A 25,399-nucleotide genomic window follows, 5' to 3' on the forward strand; every position below is an offset into this window, starting at 1 on the left:
AATTAAAAATTTACCAATGACAAAGATATAAAATGTAGGTGGGATCTCCTGCAACTAAGCATCATACTTAGATTGAACCTAGCAAATCAAACAAATGATCAGCTCAAACAAAAATGGCAAAAGAAGTTGTACAAAATCTAACAGCAGCAAATCCAAGCAAGTTCTAACAAATTGAAATTCTAATGGTTTAAAAGTTTGAGTATTCATCCCCATCAATCAATCTATCCTACCTGCTACCACTACAAACAGCCTGGTCAACTTAACTGAAATCGGTCATGTCGAACTTAAACAATATCTCAGTACACTGGAGAAGGGATAATTCCTCATTGATATAAGCCATTAATAGGCTCAAAGTCCCAGTTGATTTCAGTGTGTTATATTGCATGTTCTGACATTGTGATTGAATTTTTCTACTTCCTTTGCAACACTTTTATTTGCTTGACATTTCAAAGCTCTAATAACAGATATATATTTTATTGTGAACATGTCCTTTTATCACATTTTGCTATTGGACAAGGCATCCTTCTTTCACACAAGATGTTTATAATAAAAAAATTCTAAGCAACATGTCATATATCCTAAAGAGGATATACCTAATGAAGACATTGGCCAAAAAGATGCAAGGACTCAGCAAAGTAAATAAAGTTATGATGTTGAACCACAAGCAGGTTTTGACATATACATTGGGACAATCACTGAAACTCTCAAAGCTATATGCCTAGGCTTATATAGAAGGAATGAGTTCAGCCGCGGAGTACCTGTCACAACAAAAAGGAACAGGAATACCACAACATGTGCATAATAATCTGGGCCAGACTCGTGGTTTAACTGTCATTGCCTAAATCTGATACATGAATAACTGGGCAAACTAGTGGCAGAATGACGTTCTTTCAGATCAGTGCGTCTGGTTAATCTGTTTGCTTGTAACCAATGCTGTAGAAACAGAAGTGAAACTAATAACAGACTAACCTAGCTACTAAGGCATATTAATGAATAATCCTCTACAAAAGGAGAATCTTGTCCAATCATGGGTAACTTTCCTTTATATGTTAAACATTTAATTTTCTTTCGAATATGGAAATGAATTCGGCCAAAAATTAAATTTGCGTAGTTTCATCCGATTCAGCCTGCCGAAATTTCGTTGCACCTCTAGTACAAATATCTTATTGGCACTATTCATGTTTTTTTTCTGAGTATATTGTCGATTTATATCGTAAACTGTGCACTTATAAATCTCTTGAATGGTATAGTTATTTGTTATTGTAGGAAGTGTTTACACGAGCATTGGCTGGTTTGGTAGACGTTGAAATGGCAAAATTTCCATACAATAAAGATGGCAATGATTTGGATATCTTAGCTCGCCGGCACTTATATGACGTTGGTCTTGAATATCGCCATGGTTCCGGGCATGGTATAGGACAATATTTGTGCGTACATGAATGTAAGTGCAACAATAAAAAAGAATGCATTTTTGAAAATTAAAGTTAAGAAAATATGCAATTTCACCGTTTTCTAATGTATACTATGCACACTGCAGATCCCCCTGGTATTGGAACCTCTCTGGCAGAAGGATATTATTTGCAACCAGGCATGTTTACGAGTATTGGTAAGCAAGCTTCATATATGCGCAGTAGCCTTAACTTTTGCGATTAACTGCAACTACGCCGTTGCGTTATTCTCAAAACAAAGCAATCACTATAAAATTTCGGGGCCGTAAATGCAAACAATAGAGATGATGAAACATTGGAAGAATCTGGCGTTTATTTCTCGTGTAGAGCGTCATTATTTATTTTTCGGTGCAACAAGGTTAGATTTGTTTACCGCAAGTATTTTGACCGAAATTACGAAGTAATATGAAACTTTCAGAATGGCAAAACTAGGTCTAGTGTTCAAAATTACTTTAGTTTTTGTGGCAAGTGTTTACGACTTCAATGGTGGCCGATATTTACGGTATTGCAACAGATTTGCCCAAGTCCTTCCTTTCATTCCAGTGGTTTTCAACACTTTTCTTATCATGAGCCTTTAAAAGATTTTTTTATTTAAATTAAGATATGTTGACCCCTAAATAAAAGGTTCAAAAACGCATTTAATCTATAATTTTTGCGACTTGTAATAAAGAATCATTGCTTTTACTAAAGCAAATCATTCGCCACACCATTATGTGCTTCTTGATCGTTTAGCATTTATGCGTTCAAGGATATAGCCAGAAACAATTGGCTGTGTATTGGCTCGGTACAGGAGTACACCTATTCTCAACTTTTCCAAAAGAAGATTCTAAAAATGAGTGTAGGTCATCATCAATCTCAGTGCAGCTTGATTACTACCATCGTAGCTTTATTTTAATTTTGTTTCCAAGTTGACATTAACATGAGTCTTCGTCATGGCGTTGCTTGGCGACATACATATGGTTTACATAATTTTGAAACTACAATTCATCGTTAACTTAAAGGCTATTTCAAATGAATTCGTTAAACGAGCATTGATTTGTCACGTAACCGTACGTAACACATGTCAAATGTCTTTTTTGAATGTTTCAGTAAAGCTAAGTTGTACTGTTGGGGTAATGCTACAAAATACCTTTCATACCGTTTGACACAGGTAGTGTAAAAATCTTAATTATTACGTAAGCAGTTATGGAATAGTTTGATAATTAATCGAACGTACGTAATTTCTGACTCCAATTAAATAACCTGCCGCATTAATAGCCGTGGTGCCTTACCAATCTCTGAGCCAACATACAATAACAACGCTTGGTGTTTATTCAGAGCTTAGTACCCTACTGGCTAGCTCGATAGTTTGCAACTCAGCACGGTAATAACTCGACGGATTACTATATGCTGGAAATATGAACATCGATTAATCGAGAGCATCGAGATTATTATGAATTTCGTGTTTTGCGTTCACGTACTTGATACTCCCAAAATAAATGGTGCTAATGTCAAAAAAACCATTACTGAGAATATAGCGTTCTGCGTTATCGTTCTTTAAGTTTGGTAAATATCCGAGTTTGATTGCCGAACTCATAATGTCTAATTAGCGGGAAGCGTACCGCTACAAATAGTAATGCGAATATAAATGTGTGACAAAAAAATATCCTACTTGCCCCCTCACGTTTTTTCTAAGACAAACTCTTTGCGTCGTTAAAAAGAGGACTGTGTATCACTACTTGGAAGTCATCCAAACTGTGCACGTTGATGCATTTGTTAACGAAGTATAGTATAGTGCTATAGTATACGCAAGCCTTCAACAGTCATCGCAAAACAAAACGATCAGGTGGTTTCAATAATTTTCACTAATCGTTTTTTCTCTTTGGTCATAACTACCGAAAACAAAAAACAACGTTTTTAAATGGCAGCTGTTTAGCATTAGCGCTTAGCGTCACGAAGTTTGCCGCCAACAAAGACAAATGAACTTTTACACCTGTATTCAGCACCTGTCACTAAATTTTTGGCAGTGGCCCAGATCAGTTATTTTGCGGTGACACACGTAGAACAATAATTTAGAATAGAATAATTAATATGGTACACACGAACCAGATAACCGTTTGGAAAAATAAGACTAATTGCATTCGGTTTATTTCATCTATCTTATTTTATTTTTCATGACGTGGTAAACTGGTACTTTTTCATAACGTGGTACTTAGAACAGTTGCAAAATGAGTTTTAACTTTCGGTCATCATAAAGGAAGAGCTTTCTAAAACGCTTGGTATAGGCACTTCGAGTTTTGTAAGTTTTGTAGGACAAAATAATTTCGTTTTGAATATTGAAACTATTTTAATTTTTTATGTTTTGATTTCGATTTTTTGTTTGAAAAATGAATGCCAGGTACCCCGTAGTTATCAAGTGCAGAAAAACTATTGTGCGAGACCAGTAATTCCAAGAAACATGTATTTTAATGAAGTTTATTATTAGCTCAATGAACTTCATTGAAAACACATATTTTTGATGCGTCAAATAACACTAGCGCGTAACAGAAGATGAATTTTTCTTGGCTATAGCTCAGTGTTGTCAAAAATCATAGGAATCGTGCAAAAGGTTGAAACTGTCAATCAGAAGGTGGTTACACTGGTTAATCATGGGCAAAGCTTTGCAGGTTTACAATGCAGTAGTTAGCTAGTTTTGTACCAAATTTTTTCGATAAACTCTTCCTCTGTCCAAACGTGTAGCAAGGTAGTCCACTTTCTTGTTAGCTTATTAGCCTACAAGCTACTGTGGATGTTGCCTGGTCTGACTGGTTGCAGGTTTTGGTTATCGTATGTCTTGCTTGTAGTAGTTGCGGTTTACTGGTTAACTGCTTATTTCATGCTATTTCCAGCTAGCCATATGGTTATACCAACTTGACCGTGCGATCGAAGTGCTCAATAGAATGTTCGTTAATGTTACTCCGAAGTTATACGCATTTTCGGGTTTGGTGGCCCTGCTAATCTTCCATCGTAAAAGCACTATTGTGCAATTTACGCCTTACACATTTTAAGTTTCCGGGCTGTGCCATTTTTTCCACTTCTTTCATTATTGGTGAGCATATTTTCGTGTTTTTTTTTGCTATATAAGGTTAGCACCTTTTTGGTCACCTCACCTCACAGTCAATAAATAATTCTTTGACCGCTTAAGATAGTTAGCATCACGCTACGATTACCAAGCGCAGTGTTGTTGTGTTTGTGTATCATTATAAAGGTGATGATTCGTCACCTCACCTCGTCTGCTGGTATGATTTGGAGAGACGCCTTTGTTGTAGTTTGGAAAAATTTCGCCTTTTACGGACCACTCTCGGCTTGTCGTTTTTGGATTCAGGTTACAATTTTCTGTCGACCGAATCTTTCTCCAGAGGGCGTCTTCTTTTGCCGGCTTTTGGGAAACTCTACTACAACAGAGAAAAAACTTTAACAGTAACGTTTGCAAGTATTGGATATTGTAATAACAAGTAAAATATTACAAAATGATACATATCATCACGAATTGCATTTAGTAGTAACAGGAGGAATGTTTGTTAACCTGACTGCAAAGTTGAACTTCGAATTACCTTCGGGTTCACCAGTGTACCATCTTGACTATGCGATCGTAGTGCTTCATAGAATTATCGGTAATCTAACTCCTAAGTTGTACGCATTCGTTAGATCGCTTAAGCTAGTTCAGCACCACAGAACGTTAACCAAGCGCAAAACGACTCAACAACAGTTCGTTAGGAAAAAAGGTGCGCTCCAAGCTCTTAGACTTAGTGCATACGGTAATGCAAAGCCCAACACAGGAGAACACCAAAACCGAACGCAAAACAAAAAAAGCATTAAGTTCCAGAGTCGTAACTAAATCATGAAACTCCAGTCGCAAGTCAAGTCATTTACCTTCTAAGAGACAAGTCGAGTCTTTTAGTACAAGTGACTCGATTCAAGTCGATTATTTCGGTTAATAGGGCGCGAATCAAGTGGAGACATTTAATATTCGAAACCAAGCCAAACAGTAAGTAAAACACCATTTCTATCAACCACAAACGTTTAGGATTATTACAAAATTTGCTTCATTTGACTGCAATGTACGCATTTGTAGACAAATAAAGTCATTTTAGGTTACATTTTAATGTAATCCAACCAAAGAATAGAGATTCGTTTTACTTAAATGCTGAAACGTAACCTGACTTGACCTGACTTTAGTCAAGTCGAGTCTTTTTTGTAATTTCTTGGAAAGGAACTCGAGTCAAGTCGAGTATTTGAAAATTGTGACCTGAGTCGAGTAATTGGTTCGACTCATTACGAGTCCGTTAAATTCCCGACATTCTCCCGTCATAAATTTTATGAAATGCAACGGCGCTACATATCGAAACGGTCTATCGTACGGCATGGTACTGGTAGAATTTCCTTGTTACAACGAGTGGAATATCAGCGAGTAAGGTTGTATGGATGTTTTCTTGTCTGATCAGTAGAGATTTGTTGTTAACATTACGTGAAGTTGAGCAAGTTATTACCACTGCATTTTGAGCAGTAAGCACGCACTCATCCTGGCCAAGCGGTTACCTACTTTACAGGTTAGCAAGTTTTTGGCTTTGCAAATGCCAAGAAAGCTTATGATGTCGCTGTAAATGGATTGGATAAATCAGAGGTTTTTTTCTTTCAATCCACTGGTGTTTAATAATGATGAATTTTGTTTAGCATAGGTTACTGATTGAACAGACCAGGTGCTGTTGTAGCCTATGCTATTGTCATGTGACAATTCTATTTTCAGTAGAATTTAGAGTGACAATTGATTTACGAGAACAAAGGTGTACGAGTACTGTGGCGGCCATAGTGCCTCCACGTGGATGGTGTCAGAACCTTTCGAACGCCACAATCTTTATGGCATGAAAAATATAGAAAGTAGGCCAACAGCAAGAAGCAGTTGAACATTGTGAAACAAACTTTCAAAAAGTTTACGTCGATGTAAGAAAAACGACTTAGTGATACCATACTACCCTTGCAATGTTTAGTTGAGGTTGGTAAATCGTTGAATCCGCTGAGTTGATTTCAACACTAAACAAGCAAGTTGTTATTGCGCTGTCTAAGCCAGGTACAAGTAACAACAAAAAAGCAAAACTCACAATAACGGCTATGTTACAAAAGCTATACGAAGGCCAAGGAAGACACTTATGGTCAACGTAAACAAACATAAATTACTTATGAAAAATACTACTTCAATTACAATTGTGCTTTGCGGTTATTAGTCTTGATCTTAATTCTCTAAAATGGCTTTATTTTGTTGTTTTTTTTATTTAGTTATTGCTTTTAAAACATTTTATTTGCCATGTTCTCTACACCCCACTTCAGCAAAATGGTATAAGTTCGTTTGTGGCGGTTGGCGTCAGGCCATTCTAAACTCAAGACGACGCTGCGACCGGCTATGACGTGCAAGAGCGTGACGTCCCACATTACACACAGAGCGCTACATTTCGTTAGAAGTAGCCGCCATACTGAAAGGACCATAATTCTAAGTATAGATCCACTTCTATTGTCTGTCTTTATGCGTTTTAAACGCTAATCAATCTGTGCTTGTAGGACAATAATTGGACAAAAAACTATTTTTTGTATGTTTTGGTGTCCAGCACCGACCCTACCCTGTGTTTACTATGAAGGACTCGCATTCGCAACATTAGAGTTAAAGTCAAGTTTTGTTATAGTCAGGCCGCGAATTACTGCTAACTTAACGTTAGTGTGCAGACAGCAGACTTTTCACCAGACACCCCACAGATTCAGTTTTGCTGGTGACGTTCAATACACATCAATTTTTTCAATAACGTTACAAATTTACATATAACTGATGTTTGATAAATACACAATTGTATTTCGTGTGCTTTAAAATATGCTTTACAACTAGGATAATTGCTTTTTCCTGGTAGCTCTCATAGGTCATATTGTGTGTTTCAAAGGTCCCAGAGGTGAGGGAACAAAGAGACAAAAATAAATTATAATTTGTTATATATTTTATTCATTAAGTTTGTAGAAGAAAAACTGAGTCCGCTAATAGTATCTAAACCAAGTACAAATTGTAATAAAACAAAAGTTTTTTAAAAATTTCTTTAACAGCTTTGTAAAAAATGAAAACATTTTTATGTCTCATCGTTCCACACTTCCTTCTACTATTCTACAGTACTTCCACTACTGGTTCAAATGCATTTTCCATGTATATCATTTTCTTTTAATCACCACTGGTAAAATAAATAGGCTAAGCACAATATTACGACTAAAAATGCTGGTAAGTAGATAATCAAAATACACCTGTCTCTGAATTTCTATAAAAAGATTGATTATTTTTGACAGAACCAGGATACTACGAAGAAGGCAAATTTGGTCTCCGTCATGAAAATGTTGTCGTTGTTGTAATAGCAAACACTTCGGTAAGGTTAATAATGGTATCATTATCTTTATCCTGGCACTGAAAAAAGTCCTTGCACAACCTAAGCTTGGCGATGATCCCCACCACTTAAGCGCCTGCTACCGAGCTTGTCTTTTGTGCAATTTCCGGTGGATATTCATAGCCTATTTTATTATTATGATATTTTCGACTTTTTTATTATTGTATTACCCGAAATCTAAACTGTTCACCAAAAACTGCTGAACAGAAGCAATCCTCCTTCATGCTTTGCTCAACGAAATTATACAACGGTAGCTCATGCACATGGGAATCAAACCCGCCTCGTTTATTCGTTGTGTACGAGCCATCAAACCCGCTTACCGCTCCGCCTCTTAATAATAAGTATTTAAATATTATTGAAGCTAAATCGGAAAACTGTGATTTCAAGACATCTGCAAAAAGTTAATTTGAGCAATAAGAATCATTAAACTGTCAACGCAAGTGGGCCACACATACCAGCATTAGCAAGAAGTGCGTTTTTGTCTTTTCGTGGCTGTTTTGTGTTATCAACCACGAAATGATGTAGCCTACCCGCAACTGATGGCGTGAAGTTGTTTCTCGCCACTTCTATACTTATTTGCGAAAACACCTGTCCTTGTACTTTATTCATTTCTTACTTCTTTACGTAAACCTGAATAACTGATGGGTCTTTAGGGTTGTTTCTGTATTTGCAAAACAGTTGTAATTTCTTGCAAAAAGGCTATGAAGACTGTGATTATGTGTGCGTTGGAGTGCATGCATTTGTAAATTAATATGCCCGTATACACACCCACACTTGGCATGGTATCGTTCTCTTCAGATTGAAGAAAATCTTTGCACCACGTCTATTTCATCGGCTAAAAAGATACTCAATTGTCACTAAGCTATAGATCAGGGATGGCGAACCTTTTTTAGTGCATGGGTCACAAAAGAGACCTTAATCCTTGAAAAAGCAAAAGTGGGTCATACATTTAATTACATGTTAATGCGAAACTTGCTGCTGCGTCTTCTCTGCAAGTCTTATTATCCTTAGTTGGTAATCGTAGTCTTCACACATGCAGCACTCATATCTGAGCTGAGACGATTCCGTGTGCTTGATTGTATAAAATTCATGTGCGAAAATAAAGATTCACACGAATATGAAGAACCAAACAACGTTAACAGAGCTACCGCAAATCTTTTCATAGTTTCAAACGAATTTGGCAGGGAGTTCCACTCTGTAAGAATTATATTTTCAGCATGGTTTTCAACAGCAGGAAAGTCACAACCATCCATATCCGTTTTCATTTCAATTTTTTGTAGGAGATGATTTAAACGTGCAATAATAACTTTTTTGCAAATACAACACAAGGCTTTATCTTCATACTTGATTACTCCAAATTTGCAAGTCCACTCATCATGGAATAGCCTACCACTAATACTGGCATCAGATTTAAATTTTCTTTTGTTTGTAATCGTTTTCACTACTAGGCCTAGCAAACGAACTGACAGTTAAAAATTAGGTAAAAGATACTCATTTTAGAGTTTCTGGAAAGACTATACTCAACTACCGCTAGTGCAAAACAAAGTAGGCCTACAAAGAGACCAACTCAACAGAATATAAAAACTTAGGCCTACTTGCAGGCATTAAATGTTTGCAGCTTACCAGACCACACTAATCCTGAACAGCCAAGAGGCATGCAGTCACTAAAGGGTACAAAAATGTAACATGATTTGCTAACAATCAAGAGCACAATAGCTTTATTACGTTATAAGCACCCAGTAACTTGCCGTGATACTGATAACGCACTACTACGGCTTTAGTTGTGTCAGACTGCTATATGGCAATTCGGTACGGTACTAGATTAAAATAGGTTGGGACCTTATTACAAATATTTAGTGAAACATTTATTCTTTGCTTAAATATTTGTTTAAATTTCATTATTTTAAAAAAGACAAGTGGGTCACTGAAAATCTGTGATGGGTCACTTCGTGACCCGCGGGTCAGTGGTTCGCCATCCCTGCTATAGATGATGTGAAAGAGGAAATTTACCCATTATAGGACGCTTATGGGACAACTGCTCTCAAGCAAAATACGCGATATACTTAGGCTAATCCTTTTATGGATTGTGCTAGATGTGACATTGTTAAAAACCTAAGCGCATGGGTTTTAACAAATTTTCTTGTTGTTTATTGAGCCACTTAAAAAACAAAAATGACTCCTTGCGCACTGAACGAATCAAACGCCGCAGTATCTTTTCGTAGACATGCTGGTTGATTATCTAGCCGTGTGGCAAGAACTCACAGTGGCCGATGCCTCTCATATCAAATAATGCGATCAACATGAGTTGTGGCAGCACAACTCGTGGGTGCTTCACCATGACAACGCACCTGCACGCACTGCCCTGGCCCAGGGCATCGGGGGTCACATGATTTGCTGAAGAAGCCCATATGCACACTACAAATAGCCACATCTTTTTGTCGATCATATTTTTTCCATTCGTGCTGTTCAAGCAATCGTAAAACATATTTCTCTGCAGTGCCTGAAGTTGTTAAAGTTTCCGCTGAAACACTAATATTAAAACTTTCGGAACAACCAGGAATAGAAGGATCTGAAGTCGAAACGTCTTCTTTCTCAAGCGGCAAACTAACTTCATTGTCGTTTTCCCCTGTTCTATTCCGAGCGAAAAACGACCTAATACATGTTTGCCTGCCTGACCTTTCTAAATCATTACGTTTAACAGAGCTCATCTTACTCGCCTTGATCATGTCTAAACAAATTTTCCACTAGTCATCTAATTGTACGACGTGTTTAATTTAGAGTTCATTTAAAAATAAATTGCATTGTTCTAATAATGGTTAATGTATCGCGAGAAAGTCACGTGCTACGCAATAAAGTTTATTATGTACGTGTAACAAGTAAATGGGTGAGTGCAGAAAGTCCATTAGTTTTGGATTGCACTCTTGAAACGAGTAGCAACAATAAATTTAACCAATTCATCTTGATTACAAGAACGTGAAATCGCTATTATTTGTTATAAAAATCCAGGGCGGAAAAATCCGCCCTGTCCGCCCAAGTTCGGCGCCCGTGTCAGGGTATCCGAGAGTTCTTGGCCCTGAAGAACATCACTGTACTGGAGCAACCTCTATACTCGCCCGACCTGGCTCCATGTGATTTTTTCTTCTTCCCCAAGCTCAAGGGAGTCATTAAGGAACCCGTTTTGAACATGTGCACGGCATCAAAAAGGCAGTGACAACAGAACTACGAAAAATCCTGGAAAAATACTACCAGAAGTGCATGCAAGCGTGACAGAGAAGGATGGGAAAGCGCATTAGACTCCCAGGCGGTTAACTTGTAGTTTTGGTTTGAAATAGATGTTTTGTGAGACCAGTCCTGGAACTTGCTGGCATACCTTGTATGCGGAGGATTAGGTTTGTTTAAAAGGTGCATACCTTACTTTCCGCGGACAACATCACCAACAAATTTTTCGCACAGCTGTGAAATCACTTGTCTCTATGGTATTCGCTAATTTGGTTATGGAAGATATGGACACAGAGCGATTTTATCTTTTCCTCTCAACCCAAAGTTTGGAAACGTTATGTATCCAGGCCTATAGATGACTCTTTTGTAATTTTAAAAACTGCCAACAAAGATAAATTTCAATTTCATTTAAAATCCCAGGAAGATTCAATCAAATTACTTTAGAAAAAGAAGAAAACAATTCAATTGCACTTTTGGATTCTTTAATCTCCAGAAGTAACAAGAGCACGCTCTTTCCTCTTTGCATCGAAAACCAACTCACAGAAACCGCAATTTGAGTTTTTATCCCCAACATCCTCCTGACCAGAAACGAGCAGTGGTAATAAGACCTACTTTATTCCATCGCGCCAATGCTCTTTCGTCTATTAAAACCTCTTTGAAACAAGAAGTAAAAACTGTTAAGGATTCTTTGGGGTTAAATGTTTATCCGAATGGGATTTTTAAGAGATATATGTTCAAATTGAAAAAAAAACACCTGTACCCGGCCGTTACCACAGCTTTGTGGTTCTAAGGTACCTGCAGCGAACAAGGCCCACTAGTTTTTAACTTAAACGTTCTTAACTCTATATATACTCAATGTGGTTGGCCGTTTGATAGGATGCTGGGTTCATGTTTGCAAGTTATTCTATTTTCAGGTGTACCAGTGTAATGAACATTCCCTTTTTTAACTCGGCTCGATCTATCTTAATTGTTTGTTGTGTTTTGTTTCTGCTTCGGGCAAGTGTATTTTTTATTTGTTGTAGATATATGTATATGTACGGTTTGAAGATATGATTTTACGTTTAATAAAAATAGGCTACCAACAACTATAACTGGTCAAAAACAGCATGATAATAAAGTTACTTTAGGCTACAGCTTGCCCATCATAGAATTGCGTGAGAACACTTGCAATCGTGCTTATTTTTAAGCATTCAAAAACGGTTTCGTGTTTAAATTTGTTTTTAAATTAAAGGTTCTCAATTCCTTTCACTGCTTGCACAGCTTTTACAACAAAAATTACTTTTGCACATTCAGTCGCAATTGGTATAATTTCTTGCTTGCAGTCAAAGGTTGGCAGTACCACGGTACTACAGTACCGAATTATTGTACCGCGGTACTTTTTCATTACCGATACCGGTACCGTAGGTACTTTAAAAAAAAGTACCGAATAACTTTTTTCAAGAAATTTCAATCGGTCCCGGTACATTTCTTGTGATTACTGTATTTTAAAATTTTAGCAAGTATGTTTTCAAAAATACATGATAATTAATCCTTAATACTAATTTTAGCATTGGTTGATCTTTTTTAATCAAGAAATGTGACGTCACATATGTTTTTACCTGGAGTAACCTTTACTGAGGGCATAATAGCGGCAAACATTGCATTTATAACAGGACCTTTTACACAAAAAGTATCGGTACCATATACCGTCAAAGTACCGAACTACTTTTTAAAAATAGTACCGAATATTGGAATCGTCGGTACATTTTTTGCCAAGTACCGGTACCGTTACAGACGGTACTTTCAAAGTACTGACTGCCCACCTCCTCTTACAGTACACAGCTAAATAAATAATTGTTAATAAGAAAACGACATTAAACGTTTGTGCTAAAACGTCATAATTTTAGAAGATACAAAAAAATGAAAAACCAAAAGCAACAATATTTCAAACTTGCTCTCACTGTATGTCCTTAATGTATTTCTTATGTTTCTCTGATGTTATGCCAACCGAGAGCTTGGTGTTAACTTTTTTCACGGATTTTTATATGGGTTAAGCAGCCTATGGTAGGCCCACTGCTACAGAACTTACATGTAAACAGTTTTTTCTTAGATTTCGTTGAAAAGTTTTTATAAATAGAATATATTTGGGCATTTCTGTCCTAGCCCTTGTATTCTGCGTCGTTGGGCCTTATTACCTTGAAGACAATAAGGCCTAAAAACTTGCAATGAAGCAACTGAAAATAGAATGGAGTGTAGGCATGAATCTTTCCTACTTAACAGCTAAATATTGGTCTGAATATTTTAAATCATTACAGAGTTAAGCGTATTTTAAAACCAGCAAACCTTATTTATTGCAGGTTCCTTATACACTAATAAAACTTTCTTGTCTTCTTCATTCAAAATTACTAAACCAAAACCGGCCAAACTGCACCTATAAGTTTAAATTAACTGTTGCATCTAAAATCAATTGCACTAAAAATCTACCCAGCTCTGAATAAAAATATAACCTTCTTGGCCTTATTTGCTGTAGGTATCCTATCTTACCGTATACTTTCAACCTTTCTGATAAAGTGCGACACATATAAAGTCAAAGGATTAAAACAACTTAACTAAAAAATTTGCACTATACATTAGTTATATAAGACCTAAAAAGTGCCTTGTGAACTATATGGTGCCAAATGTGCAATTCACATTGCAAAAAGTTCTAACGGGTCTCAAAATGTTTATTAGAGTCTAATAAGTAAATAATAAAAGTATAACAGTTAACCAATAAAAGGTTTGTATGTTATCGTTAAAAGAACTTAACTAAAATATTTGCACTATACATTAGTTATATAGGTCCTAAAAAATGCCTTGTGAACTATATGGTGCCAAATGTGCAATTCACATTGCAAAAAGTTCTAACGGGTCTCAAAATGTTTATTAGAGTCTAATAAGTAAATAATAAAAGTATAACAGTTAACCAATAAAAGGTTTGTCTGTTGTCGTTAAAAGAACTTAACTAAAAATTTGCACTATACATTAGTTATATAGGTCCTAAAAAGTGCCCTGTGAACTATATGGTGCCAAATGTGCAATTCACATTGCAAAAAGTTCAAACGGGTCTCAAAATGTTTATTAGAGTCTAATAAGTAAATAATAAAAGTATAACAGTTAACCAATAAAAGTTTTGTCTGTTGTCGTTAAAAGAACTTAACTAAAAAATTTGCACTATACATTAGTTATATAGGTCCTAAAAAGTGCCTTGTGAACTATATGGTGCCAAATGTGCAATTCACATTGCAAAAAGTTCTAACGGGTCTCAAAATGTTTATTAGAGTCTAATCAGTAAATAATAAAAGTATAACAGTTAACCAATAAAAGGTTTGTCTGTTATCGTTAAAAGAACTTAACTAAAAAATTTGCAATATACATTAGTTATATAGGTCCTAAAAAGTGCCTTGTGAACTATATGGTGCCAAATGTGCAATTCACATTGCAAAATGTTCTAACGGGCCTCAAAATGTTTATTAGAGTCTAATAAGTAAATAATAAAAGTATAACAGTTAACCAATAAAAGGTTTGTCTGTTATCGTTAAAAGAACTTAACTAAAAAATTTGCACTATACATTAGTTATATAGGTCCTAAAAAGTGCCTTGTGAACTATATGGTGCCAAATGTGCAATTCACATTGCAAAAAGTTCTAACGGGTCTCAAAATGTTTATTAGAGTCTAATAAGTAAATAATAAAAGTATAACAGTTAACCAATAAAAGGTTTGTCTGTTATCGTTAAAAGAACTTAACTAAAAAATTTGCACTATACATTAGTTATATAGGTCCTAAAAAGTGCCTTGTGAACTATATGGTGCCAAATGTGCAATTCACATTGCAAAAAGTTCTAACGGGTCTCAAAATGTTTATTAGAGTTTAATAAGTAAATAATAATAGTATAACAGTTAACCAATAAAAGTTTTGTCTGTTATCGTTAAAAGAACTTAACTAAAAAATTTGCACTATACATTAGTTATATAGGACCTAAAAAGTGCCTTGTGAACTATATGGTGCCAAATGTGCAATTCACATTGCAAAAAGTTTTAACGGGTCTCAAAATGTTTATTAGAGTTTAATAAGTAGATAATAAAAGTATAACAAATAACCAATAAAAGTTTTGTCTGTTATCGTTAAAAGAACTTAACTAAAAAATTTGCACTATACATTAGTTATATAGGACCTAAAAAGTGCCTTGTGAACTATATGGTGCCAAATGTGCAATTCACATTGCAAAAAGTTCTAACGGGTCTCAAAATGTTTATTAGAGTCTAATAAGTAAATAATAAAAGTATAACAGTTAACCAATAAAAGGTTTGTCTGTAATCGTTAAAAGAATTTAACTAAAAAATTTGCACTATACATTAGTTATATAGGTCCTAAAAAGTGCCTTGTGAACTATATGGTGCCAAATGTGCAATTCACATTGCAAAACGTTCTCACGGGTCTCAAAATGTTTATTAGAGTCTAATAAGTAAATAGTAAAAGTATAACAGTTAACCAATAAAAGGTTTGTCTGTTGTCGTTAAAAGAACTTAACTAAAACATTTGCAATATACATTAGTTATATGGGTCCTAAGAAGTGCCTTGTGAACTACATGGTGCCAAATGTTTAATTCACATTGCAAAAAGTTCTAACGGGTCTCAAAATGTGTATTATATTATAATAAGTAAATAATAAAAGTATAACAGTTAACCAATAAAAGGTTTGTCTGTTATCGTTAAAAGAACTTAACTAAAACATTTGCACTATACATTAGTCATAGACAACTCCAATAATAATCCTTTCAGAAAGGAACTTAAATTCCGATTGGCCTATTTTAGACTTAAAATGGTACATGGTACCGTAGATCCCAGACTACTAGTAGCAGCTTAAATAGGCCATGCGACTGTTTCTTTTAGTTCGAATGTTTGTGGAGAAATTATATGAATGGCATCTGTTCAAACTATAAAAACTTCAAAAGTTTATTATTTCTCACATAGAAAAGAACCCAAAAAAGTTTGCGTTGTAAAAGATAGGCGGAACAGATGATTGTCATCAAATCTGTCACGTGACCTGCGTCATTCAAGCGTTTTTACTTTGCAAAAGGTCTATTCTGTAAAAACTTTTCGCAAAACTTTAAATATAATTCCCATTGCCCTGATGAGGATATCCCGAATGGGTTAACCGGTTAGCGAAACGTTGACAGAAATAAATTTCTGTATTTCACCAGTTGTGCCTTGTGTTTGATGCTAAAATACCTGGTAGAAACCTTAGTATTTTTAAGTACCGTATAATCATTATCTTAAGAAGGTAACCAGCTTACTTTTTATTGTTTATTGATTTCAGTATCATTTCGAAAGCTTTGAGTTTCACGCTTTTGAACCTGTTACACTCGTACCTTTTCAACAAAAAATGATCACAACTTCATTGCTGACCGATGGCCAGGTAAGTGTAAGTAGGGCTACACGTTACGAAACTCTTTTTGATTTCTGCCCAGAACCCTTTTGACGATATGCTACATAATTTAGCTTTGAACATTTTTGTAGATAGAGTATTTGAACGAATATCATAGCACGATACGCCGAAAGCTGTTGATAGAAGCAGAAATTCAGGGAAAACATAAACTCACGAAATGGATCGATTCAGCAACAACTTTACTAGAAAGAAGCGCTACTTCATTTGTTGAAATTTGGGGAAACGCTTTCGTATTTACTCTTAGCATAATTTCTTTGCGCTTAATGGAAATGAGCTAGACTTACCATAGTAGAGGTAGATATTTAATGACAAACTAATAACTTAGTAATAATCAAGCATTATGTAAAAAACCATTGCACTCATTTCATTTCTAAGAAAGAACCGACATAATAAACTGTACTTTCCAAAATTGATAAAGTGTAGGCCTATGTTGAAAAAGGATCCTCAAGACTCAAGCTATATCATGTTTGAAAAAAATCTTTTCCTGTATTTTTAATTTGCAAAGTCATTTTTCTTGAAATGATTACATCGATCCTATTCGCTTAACATGAGACGCATAAAACAGATTGGCCAAGTTCAAAAACTGAACATTCCTGTTTGTTTATTTTTATTTTTTTCGTTCTGGTAAGAGAAAGGGGAAAATTTAGCACTTCTTAAACAAAGGGTACAGCCTAAGTTAGACAAAGTTTAAATTTTGACAGGGTAAGCAGAAAACTTCTCAATCAATAAACTACCCATATGAACAGGCATGCCATATTTTTGTGATTGAAAACCGGGACGCTTCAGAACAACGAGCCTTAGATAAATGTGGTTCATATTTTTCTACTTTCCTACTAGCCAACTATTATATTGAACTAGCGAATGCGCTAACAATCAACCCACTACTGCAGTTGTTCTCAAACTGTGCGTCGTTTTAGTTTTCCAAAGGCGTCACACAATAATTCTGTTTCGTAGCTACCCTTATATCAGCTCATAATAATGTATAATTTCGTCGCACAATAGTTTACTATCTCCTGGCACATGAATTCGAATTCTCTCTAGATTCGACAAACTTTGCGAAAGCAAGCAAACCCAAACAACACATTAAATGACATTCCTTTTTATTCATATTTCTTTTTTAGACGTTCATATTTTTTGTTGTTGTATCAATAGATAGGCTACCAGTTTCATAATTAATAAACGTCTTTATTAGATTCTTACCTCTGATGCGTCACAAGTCCAGCAAACTTTTCCAAAGGCGTCGCAACGAAAAAAGTTTGAGAATCACTGCAGTACTCGACCAATTATAACCCGCTACAGTGACGTTCTACTTTCACATTTAACACAACGAAACAAGAACACACATCAGGCATCTCTCTTCAGCAAATTAGCTTAACAAACCAATCACAGTAGGCCTATGTTAATATTCGTATAGTGTAGGGCAATGCAGGCTGACTAAATGCCAAAGCGGGGCTTTTTGGTTGACTGACCGGGACAAAACCGTAAAAACCGAAACTGTTCCGGCTAAAACGGGACGTACCTACCATATGAAGAAAAAAATCCTCGACCCACGGGTCAGAGATTGATAGGCCAGAGACAGTGCAAAATATGTGGTGGTAGTCTACTTGCTTGGTAGTGAATGGTTAAATGTAATTTTAACATGGTTCTGGAAAGATGCGCGATTTGTAGTAAACTAACAAGTAGGACTTATGACCACAGATTTGTGGCGGTCGTGATAATCAATTTAAATAAGTTCTATAATCGGCATTTTAAAAGCGATTGTGTGTTCTCCAGTTAGATGCAATTGAATATTTAAACAGGTGTATTTTCCTTGCTTAATCGGTTATTCAAATATTGTAGCGCCAAACCAACATAGGCCTACCACCCATAGTTGAAGTGTGTCAAGTAGCAATTGTGTACTTTACGGCGCAAAGTTTGGATGGTACTTTGGTGAAAAGTAGATGACGTATAATAATACATGTGACATGTTACACGTAGCTTGGCAAGCAACAGGTCTTTCGCTGATTGGTGGGATACAGCGGTATAAAAATTTAGGTTTGGTTAAAATAACTCTCTTCTCATCTTATCAGTTTACCATCTGGATTATTCATTATTGAATTCAAGTGATAGCTCTATTTGAATGTGAAATGGTGATGAAGTTGTTTCTGATGTGACTACGACTATATTTCGGACAATATAACAATTTAGACTTCATGAATGTTGTGCTGATTTAAAGAAACAATTAGAGAAAGCAGGCGCAACGGAGTCAAAGACACAATTGTCTTGGAGTTCTAAAAGAAAGACTAAAAGCCTTTGGCTTTAGGCCAACCTTAAAACAATCAACATCGCCATTACCACAGACTCATGACATACCTGTACCAACATGTTATAATTTTTCTCATGCACAACACCGAACTAGACTAACCTAATTCAACAAATGTCGTGACTGAAGTATTTTGTGGAAGGGATCCTCGTAAGTACTTTGTACCGTAACCCACAAACCAAAGAAAGTTACTATTTCACCGTAAAAGTAAGTCGCGCAGCACTTTGTTGAATACAGGTTATGAAATCAAGTTTACATAGCCTAATTAAAGTTATCATTCATTTAGATTAAAAGGTTTATATTTACGTTACTACTGTATGTTATAACATTGAAGTGACGTTATCAAATAACTAGAAAGTGTAAGAATTACAGTAGCTTCGAACTATGCCATGAGTGTATGGCGCTATTTATTAATTAATTATTTATATTATTGGTTAAACTAAAAACCCATGGCCTACAGTTTTATTTGACTCCGATCGTCAGCACCTATTAGTTTTCCTCGCCGCAATCACATTCTGTATGTAGGCAAAATGTCCGTTGTTATTAATTAAATATTATTTATTGTTTTGTGGAACCCTTTGGCTTATGAGTATCTTAACTTAATTTACCCATTGAATTATCTGACTCTACTGTTGCGTGCGATTAGAATACTCCAAGCTTTTGTCAGCCGAAAGGTTTTAATATTACAACAAAAATAGTTTACAAAAAAAGGGTTTTATTGTAGATGCTGTACACTTCCTCAATATTACAAATAAACAAGAACATAAGTAATACTACTGCTTATAAGATGTCTAATATATGAGTTTCAATCACCATGACTAACTCGGACAGCTTGTCTGTTGATTTCGATGATTCATTCAGTTAACGCTTTCTGTCTTGATGATTCACTCGACAAAATCTCGGTCTCTGCTCGCTGGTAGAAGTGCGAGCTTAGTAGCTTACAAACGTGAAATCGATGAGAGTTAAAACGTTCCACAAGAAAAGCGCATCATTTCGTAACTGGAGCAACGAGGAAAATAATGTAAAATTCATATAGTAAAGCTGACACATTGAGACATAGATAAATAACACAGGTCAACATTCTTTTTTCATTTTCTCTTGCAAGAGTTGTTTTCAGTGATTCCGTACAATTTTTGGATGCTGATTTCAAATCTGCTATCAGTTTTTTGCTTAATGCTTTAGGTTTCAAGCTATCGACAATTTCACATTTTTAAGTTTGTAGTACTTAGGCCTACTTTACACAAAAATCTTCTCCATCGGCACGCAACGTTTTTTAACTATTCCGTCCATTTTCCTATTGTATACGTGTTTCTGAACCATTGTTATAATTGATTTGGCCATGGCTACCTCTAGTAGACATAAATGCCAAAGTGAACCTGATTCTTTTGGTTATATCTGTTGTATCTACACATTTCTTCATCAAAAGCGAAGGATAACATCGTTTGTAAGGCGTGCCTACAGAGCTTAATTTTAAGTCCGTCTTGGGGATAAAGAGAAGAAATGGGCTCCACATATTGTGTACCATAACTGCGAAGAAATGCTTCGAGCCCTTTGGAGTTCCCATGGTGTGGCGTAAACCCAAGGACCATTCAACTGACTGCTATTTTTGGTCAACAAAAAAGGTGTTGGCCGGAATAGAAGACAAAACATTTCTTATCACAGTATTCCATGAGCTATCCGACCTGTTCCACCGTCTGGTAGATTCCCACCTCCAGCCTTTCATGGTTTTGTATCTTTTGAAGATGAAGAAACTGAATCTGAGAGGGAAGATGTCATGAAATGCGAGTATAAGGGAATAGATACAGAATCTGAAGACTCTTCCACTGAAACCAAATTAACTTCTGAGAAATTTAATCAGTCAGAGCTGAATGACTTGGTACCTGATTTAAATCTGCCCAAACAAGCAGCTGAGCTCTTAGCCTTTAGGCTCGATGAAAAATGTGTACTGGATACCTCCGGAAAGGTTTCCTTTTTCCGAAAACGTGATGAAATCTTCCAAACAAAAATATAGTGGCAAATGTTGTTGTCTTGAGGCTGGTTTTTAGACTGTCAGCAATAAATTCATTTAACAAGTTATGTCCCTTTGCGAAAAATTCGGATTTTTCCAAAAAATGAAAAATCTTGATTTGCAAAAAATCTACAGCTTGCAGAAGAAAACTAAGGTCAGATTCGGATTTAGCACCTCAAAATTACCTATGAATAAGTTTTAGTAGATTTGCAATAATTTTTTTGTTAACCATAATCAGTGTTAAATTGAAGAAGCGAGCATTTCCAAAAACGATTTCTTATCAGCACAGATGCTGGAAAACAACCAAGGAACCTATTAAAAGGAGTGTTCGCACGAAGTTATTTAGAGCAAGTTTCCAAATATCAAACGACAGTTGAGTGTTTGTCAAAAAAAATTCATAAACTTTCATCAATAACTAGAAAACACTTTTGCAAGAAATGACGTTGTGATAAATATATCAATTAATGTAATATAAAATTGTGTACGACATAGAATTCTCATCTATTGAATCAGTGAAGCATAACACCGCGTGACGTAATCGATTGCTTCCCTGTTACTGTGCGTGCATTACGAGTCTTCACTTATCAGTCGTATGTTCAATGCCGCAACATGTCTTTATGCTGTTGCTGTCACAATGTTCTATCTTGATGTACTCGTTCAGTGAAGCTTCAATATAACCAGAATATATAGTTGTCGAGGTGTATAATTAATTCTAAGATTAAGAAAAGCAGACAACGACCTTGAGACTCATTCACTTCGAGGACATTAAACTATTCAACAGACAAACTTTGTAATTGAAGTGGTCGCCCTTACAGGCTAAGGAACGACAAACAATCATTTCATTACAACGTAATGGTATTAAAAAATACCACCCAGACCGCTACATTCCTCCCCCACTATGGAAGGAAAAAGTTTAAAATTTAAATGTAACATACTGATATATAGTAATAAATGTGAGCATGAACAAACAACAATCATGTAATGAAGTAATGGACAAATGAATGAAAAATTACGGATGATAATACAATTACATGATGGAGGGAGACTACGAGAGCAACATGTTTTGCAAATACTGTTTGAACTGTTCGTATTGCAGACTTTCGTCGGTGGGCTACACTCTCCCTGATTAGCGTATACTACAATTATTTTATTTTATTACAATCTGACTCTTAAGGACAATAAGAAGGCTGCGAATTCTGTCTAGAAATTCCTAAACCTCAGTTGAATAGATTAATTATAGTATCCAATACTGAGAACCCGATTAATTTCACTTTTAATGCTTTCAATATTACCTTTTCTTTTCAATTGTTGTTTCGTTGGAAGATATAATAAATGCAATGATAACCACGCAAAATTGATTTATTGTTTTGAATTTGTGTATAATTGTAAATAATATTTTTATTTGAAGTATTCATATAATTTCAAATTTTGTTTGGTGGTACAAGTCCAAAGCTGTCAAAATATTCTACATTTGATAAGCTTGGGTCTTTATAAACACAAACCCAATGAGTTCCAGCACCACTGAAATAGTCTTGTAAGTTCACAAGAGTTGATTCACTTTTTATGTAACATTAACACTTGTAGGTAACATATCCTTACTAAAGGTTTCACGGTAATGTGTAATTCACTCATAATATTGTCAATGTCTAGCTTAGATAATGGTTTCATTTTATAATATATTTAGGTATTGCTTACTGTACTGCGTACTTGTTGTATCTTGAGTAGTCGCGGAAGCTGCTGCTAATCCTAAAGTAGCTAATAACACTTTTTAGCTAGAAAGGGCAACAAGATTTTTCCTAAATCAAGCAAAGCACTTCATAAACCTCCTTGTCTTTACTACTGTGTTTTACTGAATTAATTTCAACCCTATGTCTAGACTCTAGATGCTTGTGCTTTATTTGATCAGATTTGACGCTTTAATCACTTAACAACAGATTGATAAAATAAGAATGCACAAACATGAGCTAACCAAGGACAATCGCAGGTAATCAGCTGAAACCAAAACACCGTAAAATAATCATCACACATCAAGTAGAGAATTAATGGATTATAAAACGGTAAAACATAAGATACTATACATAACAAGTGAAATATTTTCGTTACACTTCCCCACCTCAGCAATTTTCACTCAACATCCCCAGATAAGTCTCTCAACGTCGTCCAACTCAGGTGAAGTGCAGATAACACCTAACAGCAAGTGCTAAATGGTTGATGAATATGAACGAAGCCGGGGACGGTAGGTGAATTCTACGTAGTGAGTGTGCAGAGGTTGAGGTCATTAAAATGCAGAGGTTGATGCGGCAGATGCAGAGTTTATCGGTCTTACCTTATGTTATTTTTACTTAATTAACCTGCTGCATTACTTATCTGACTCTATTGTTGCGTGCGGTTAGAATTCTCTTACCTCTTGTCAGCCGAAAGTTCTTATTATATTATAACAGATACAGTTTACCAGAAAAGGCTTTTATTGTAGGTGCTGTACACTTTCTCAATATTACGCATAACCAACAACATAGTATTACCACTGCTAATAAGATGTCTATTGAATTACAATCATCATGACTACCGTAGTACGGTCGTACAACTGTCTAAAACGTTCCGTCTGCGCACTTCTCGCGCAGAAGTTCGTATAGAACCAGAAACCAAGTTATTACCACTACTTGTAATATTGTGTCAAAAGTACCATAATTCAGAAGTTATTAATGTTATTTCATAGTTCTTTTCAATATCTAATTGTAATGGCGGATTGAAACTAGTTACAAAGTTTTCTGATTTTCTTTGTCCTTTTCTAATATCGAAGAATAATGGTGTTGATGTCATTTTGTTATATTGTTAGATAATTTTTGAAACTCACAGTGCGAAATACGATTGTGTGATTTAATTTTTTTAATATCCTCTTTATTTCTCTGTATAAAACCTTGTTATTATCGCCAGATTGTTTGAATGCTAGTCATAAGTTAAGTCTTTCACAAAGTTTATCTGGTTTTTCCCTACCAACTATCTTAAAAGTTATCTCCATACCTTCTAACAAATTATTTAATTTTTATCTGTAATTTTTTAAAGTATTTATTTGTTTGTCAATTATGTGTACATAAATCTCACGCCTTTTTCTCATACTGCCTAAACTTTGATTGGGTCCTGCAGCTTTATCTTTTAGTTCAGTTATGTCATTTCGGCCACCTTCTATAAGTTAAGATAAATCTAATTCGAAATCGTTTTCCCATTATGATTGTTTTTCATCATTACTGAAAAGTTTCTCAAAGTTTATAATATTAGTTGATTTTGGGTTATCGGGGGTAATAGCTGGTAAACTAACACCCGTAGAGCCTTCAGCAAACTGCGCGTGTCATTTTTCAATGACATTGTCTTGCTTTCCCTCTGTTTTCTTTTGAGCATCTTTTATCGATTTACAGTAGTAATAGGACTAAAGATTAGTGAAGCCGGTTCTTTAATTGTTGCTTGATTTGAATTTGATTCTGTAATCTTTCTTTTAAAATTTTTCTGCTGTTAAGATATTCTTTTATAACATTGTTTTTCATTTTTAATTCCTCTTCATTTACAAAAGACATATCTTATAGTATTGCGGATAAAAGCCATAAGCATTTCAATACCCGAGTATACCGAAGGCGCTATGTGTAAAAATTGTCAAAACATTTTCTATAACGAAGAGATTCCTGCTTAGCTGTTTTATCTAACACCATAAAATCATCTTTTTTTTCAGTTGATTTATGATAAATCTATTTTAATTCATTTCTTATTATATCTTTAGCATCATGATCAGTTATATGTCTGATATCTTTATTATCTAAATTTCCAAAGAGTATACAGCAATTAGTATTTCTTCTGATATATTTCGGGGTATCAAAATATGAATGTTTGAGATAAATAAAACTGCAATTTCTATTCCTGGAAAATGAGAAATATTCTTTTAAATTATTCATGTTTTTGCTATTAAGTTTTATTTCATCAAAAACTATTATCTTTTGTTTGTCATTAAGTTCTTCTACTGGTATAAGTTCTTCAGGGTTTAATAAATCTAACTTTATTGTTATATGTTCTCTCAAAAATTTATGTTTATTTGTTATGTATTAATAGTATAAATAGAACATTTATCAAAACTGAAACACATCAAAATCATATTTGCTAACAGACAAGTCTTTCCTGAACCTGCTGTACTAACTATCATCACTATAATGACACTCTGACAAAAGTTAGTGATGCTTAATTGGTTTTTCATCATTGCTTAAGTATTGGTCTAAATTAATTATATTCACTTATTATAAAGACAGATAAAAAATGCGTATTTCAAAATTTAGAATTATTTCTAAAAATATTTCTACTCAAAATAAAGTGAAAAAATCTGGATATATTATGCATCGAAACCTTGATTTGAATGGTTGTATTCTTAAAAATGTAGCTAACCCTAAGGACGGAACTGATGGTGCAAACAAAGACTTTTTGGGAAGTTTTTTATATCAATTTTTACATTTTGATAAGAATCCAAGAAATAGTTCAAGATTAGCTGTTA

The 25,399-nt window shown here is 35.0% G+C and overlaps 1 protein-coding gene across 2 annotated transcripts in view; it reads left to right on the forward strand.

Moving 5' to 3' along the window:
- Positions 1-18,748, forward strand: part of LOC143449365 (xaa-Pro aminopeptidase 1-like) — a 54,351-nt gene extending 35,603 nt beyond the window's left edge. Inside the window, exons 13-17 of one of the 2 annotated variants that reach the window (XM_076949533.1) lie at positions 1,267-1,441; positions 1,538-1,606; positions 7,782-7,858; positions 16,433-16,531; positions 17,754-18,748. In XM_076949533.1, the coding sequence (XP_076805648.1) occupies positions 1,267-1,441; positions 1,538-1,606; positions 7,782-7,858; positions 16,433-16,531; positions 17,754-17,936 (603 nt within the window). In that variant the 3' untranslated portion in view covers positions 17,937-18,748. Of the gene's footprint in view, positions 1-1,266; positions 1,442-1,537; positions 1,607-7,781; positions 7,859-16,432; positions 16,532-16,632; positions 17,150-17,753 lie in introns of those variants that run through there. The other variant, XM_076949532.1, reaches the window with a different exon arrangement.
- Positions 18,749-25,399: the final 6,651 nt, after the last annotated feature.

This window comes from Clavelina lepadiformis, chromosome 3 (genome assembly GCF_947623445.1).
Source record: "Clavelina lepadiformis chromosome 3, kaClaLepa1.1, whole genome shotgun sequence".
Taxonomy (NCBI): domain Eukaryota; kingdom Metazoa; phylum Chordata; class Ascidiacea; order Aplousobranchia; family Clavelinidae; genus Clavelina; species Clavelina lepadiformis.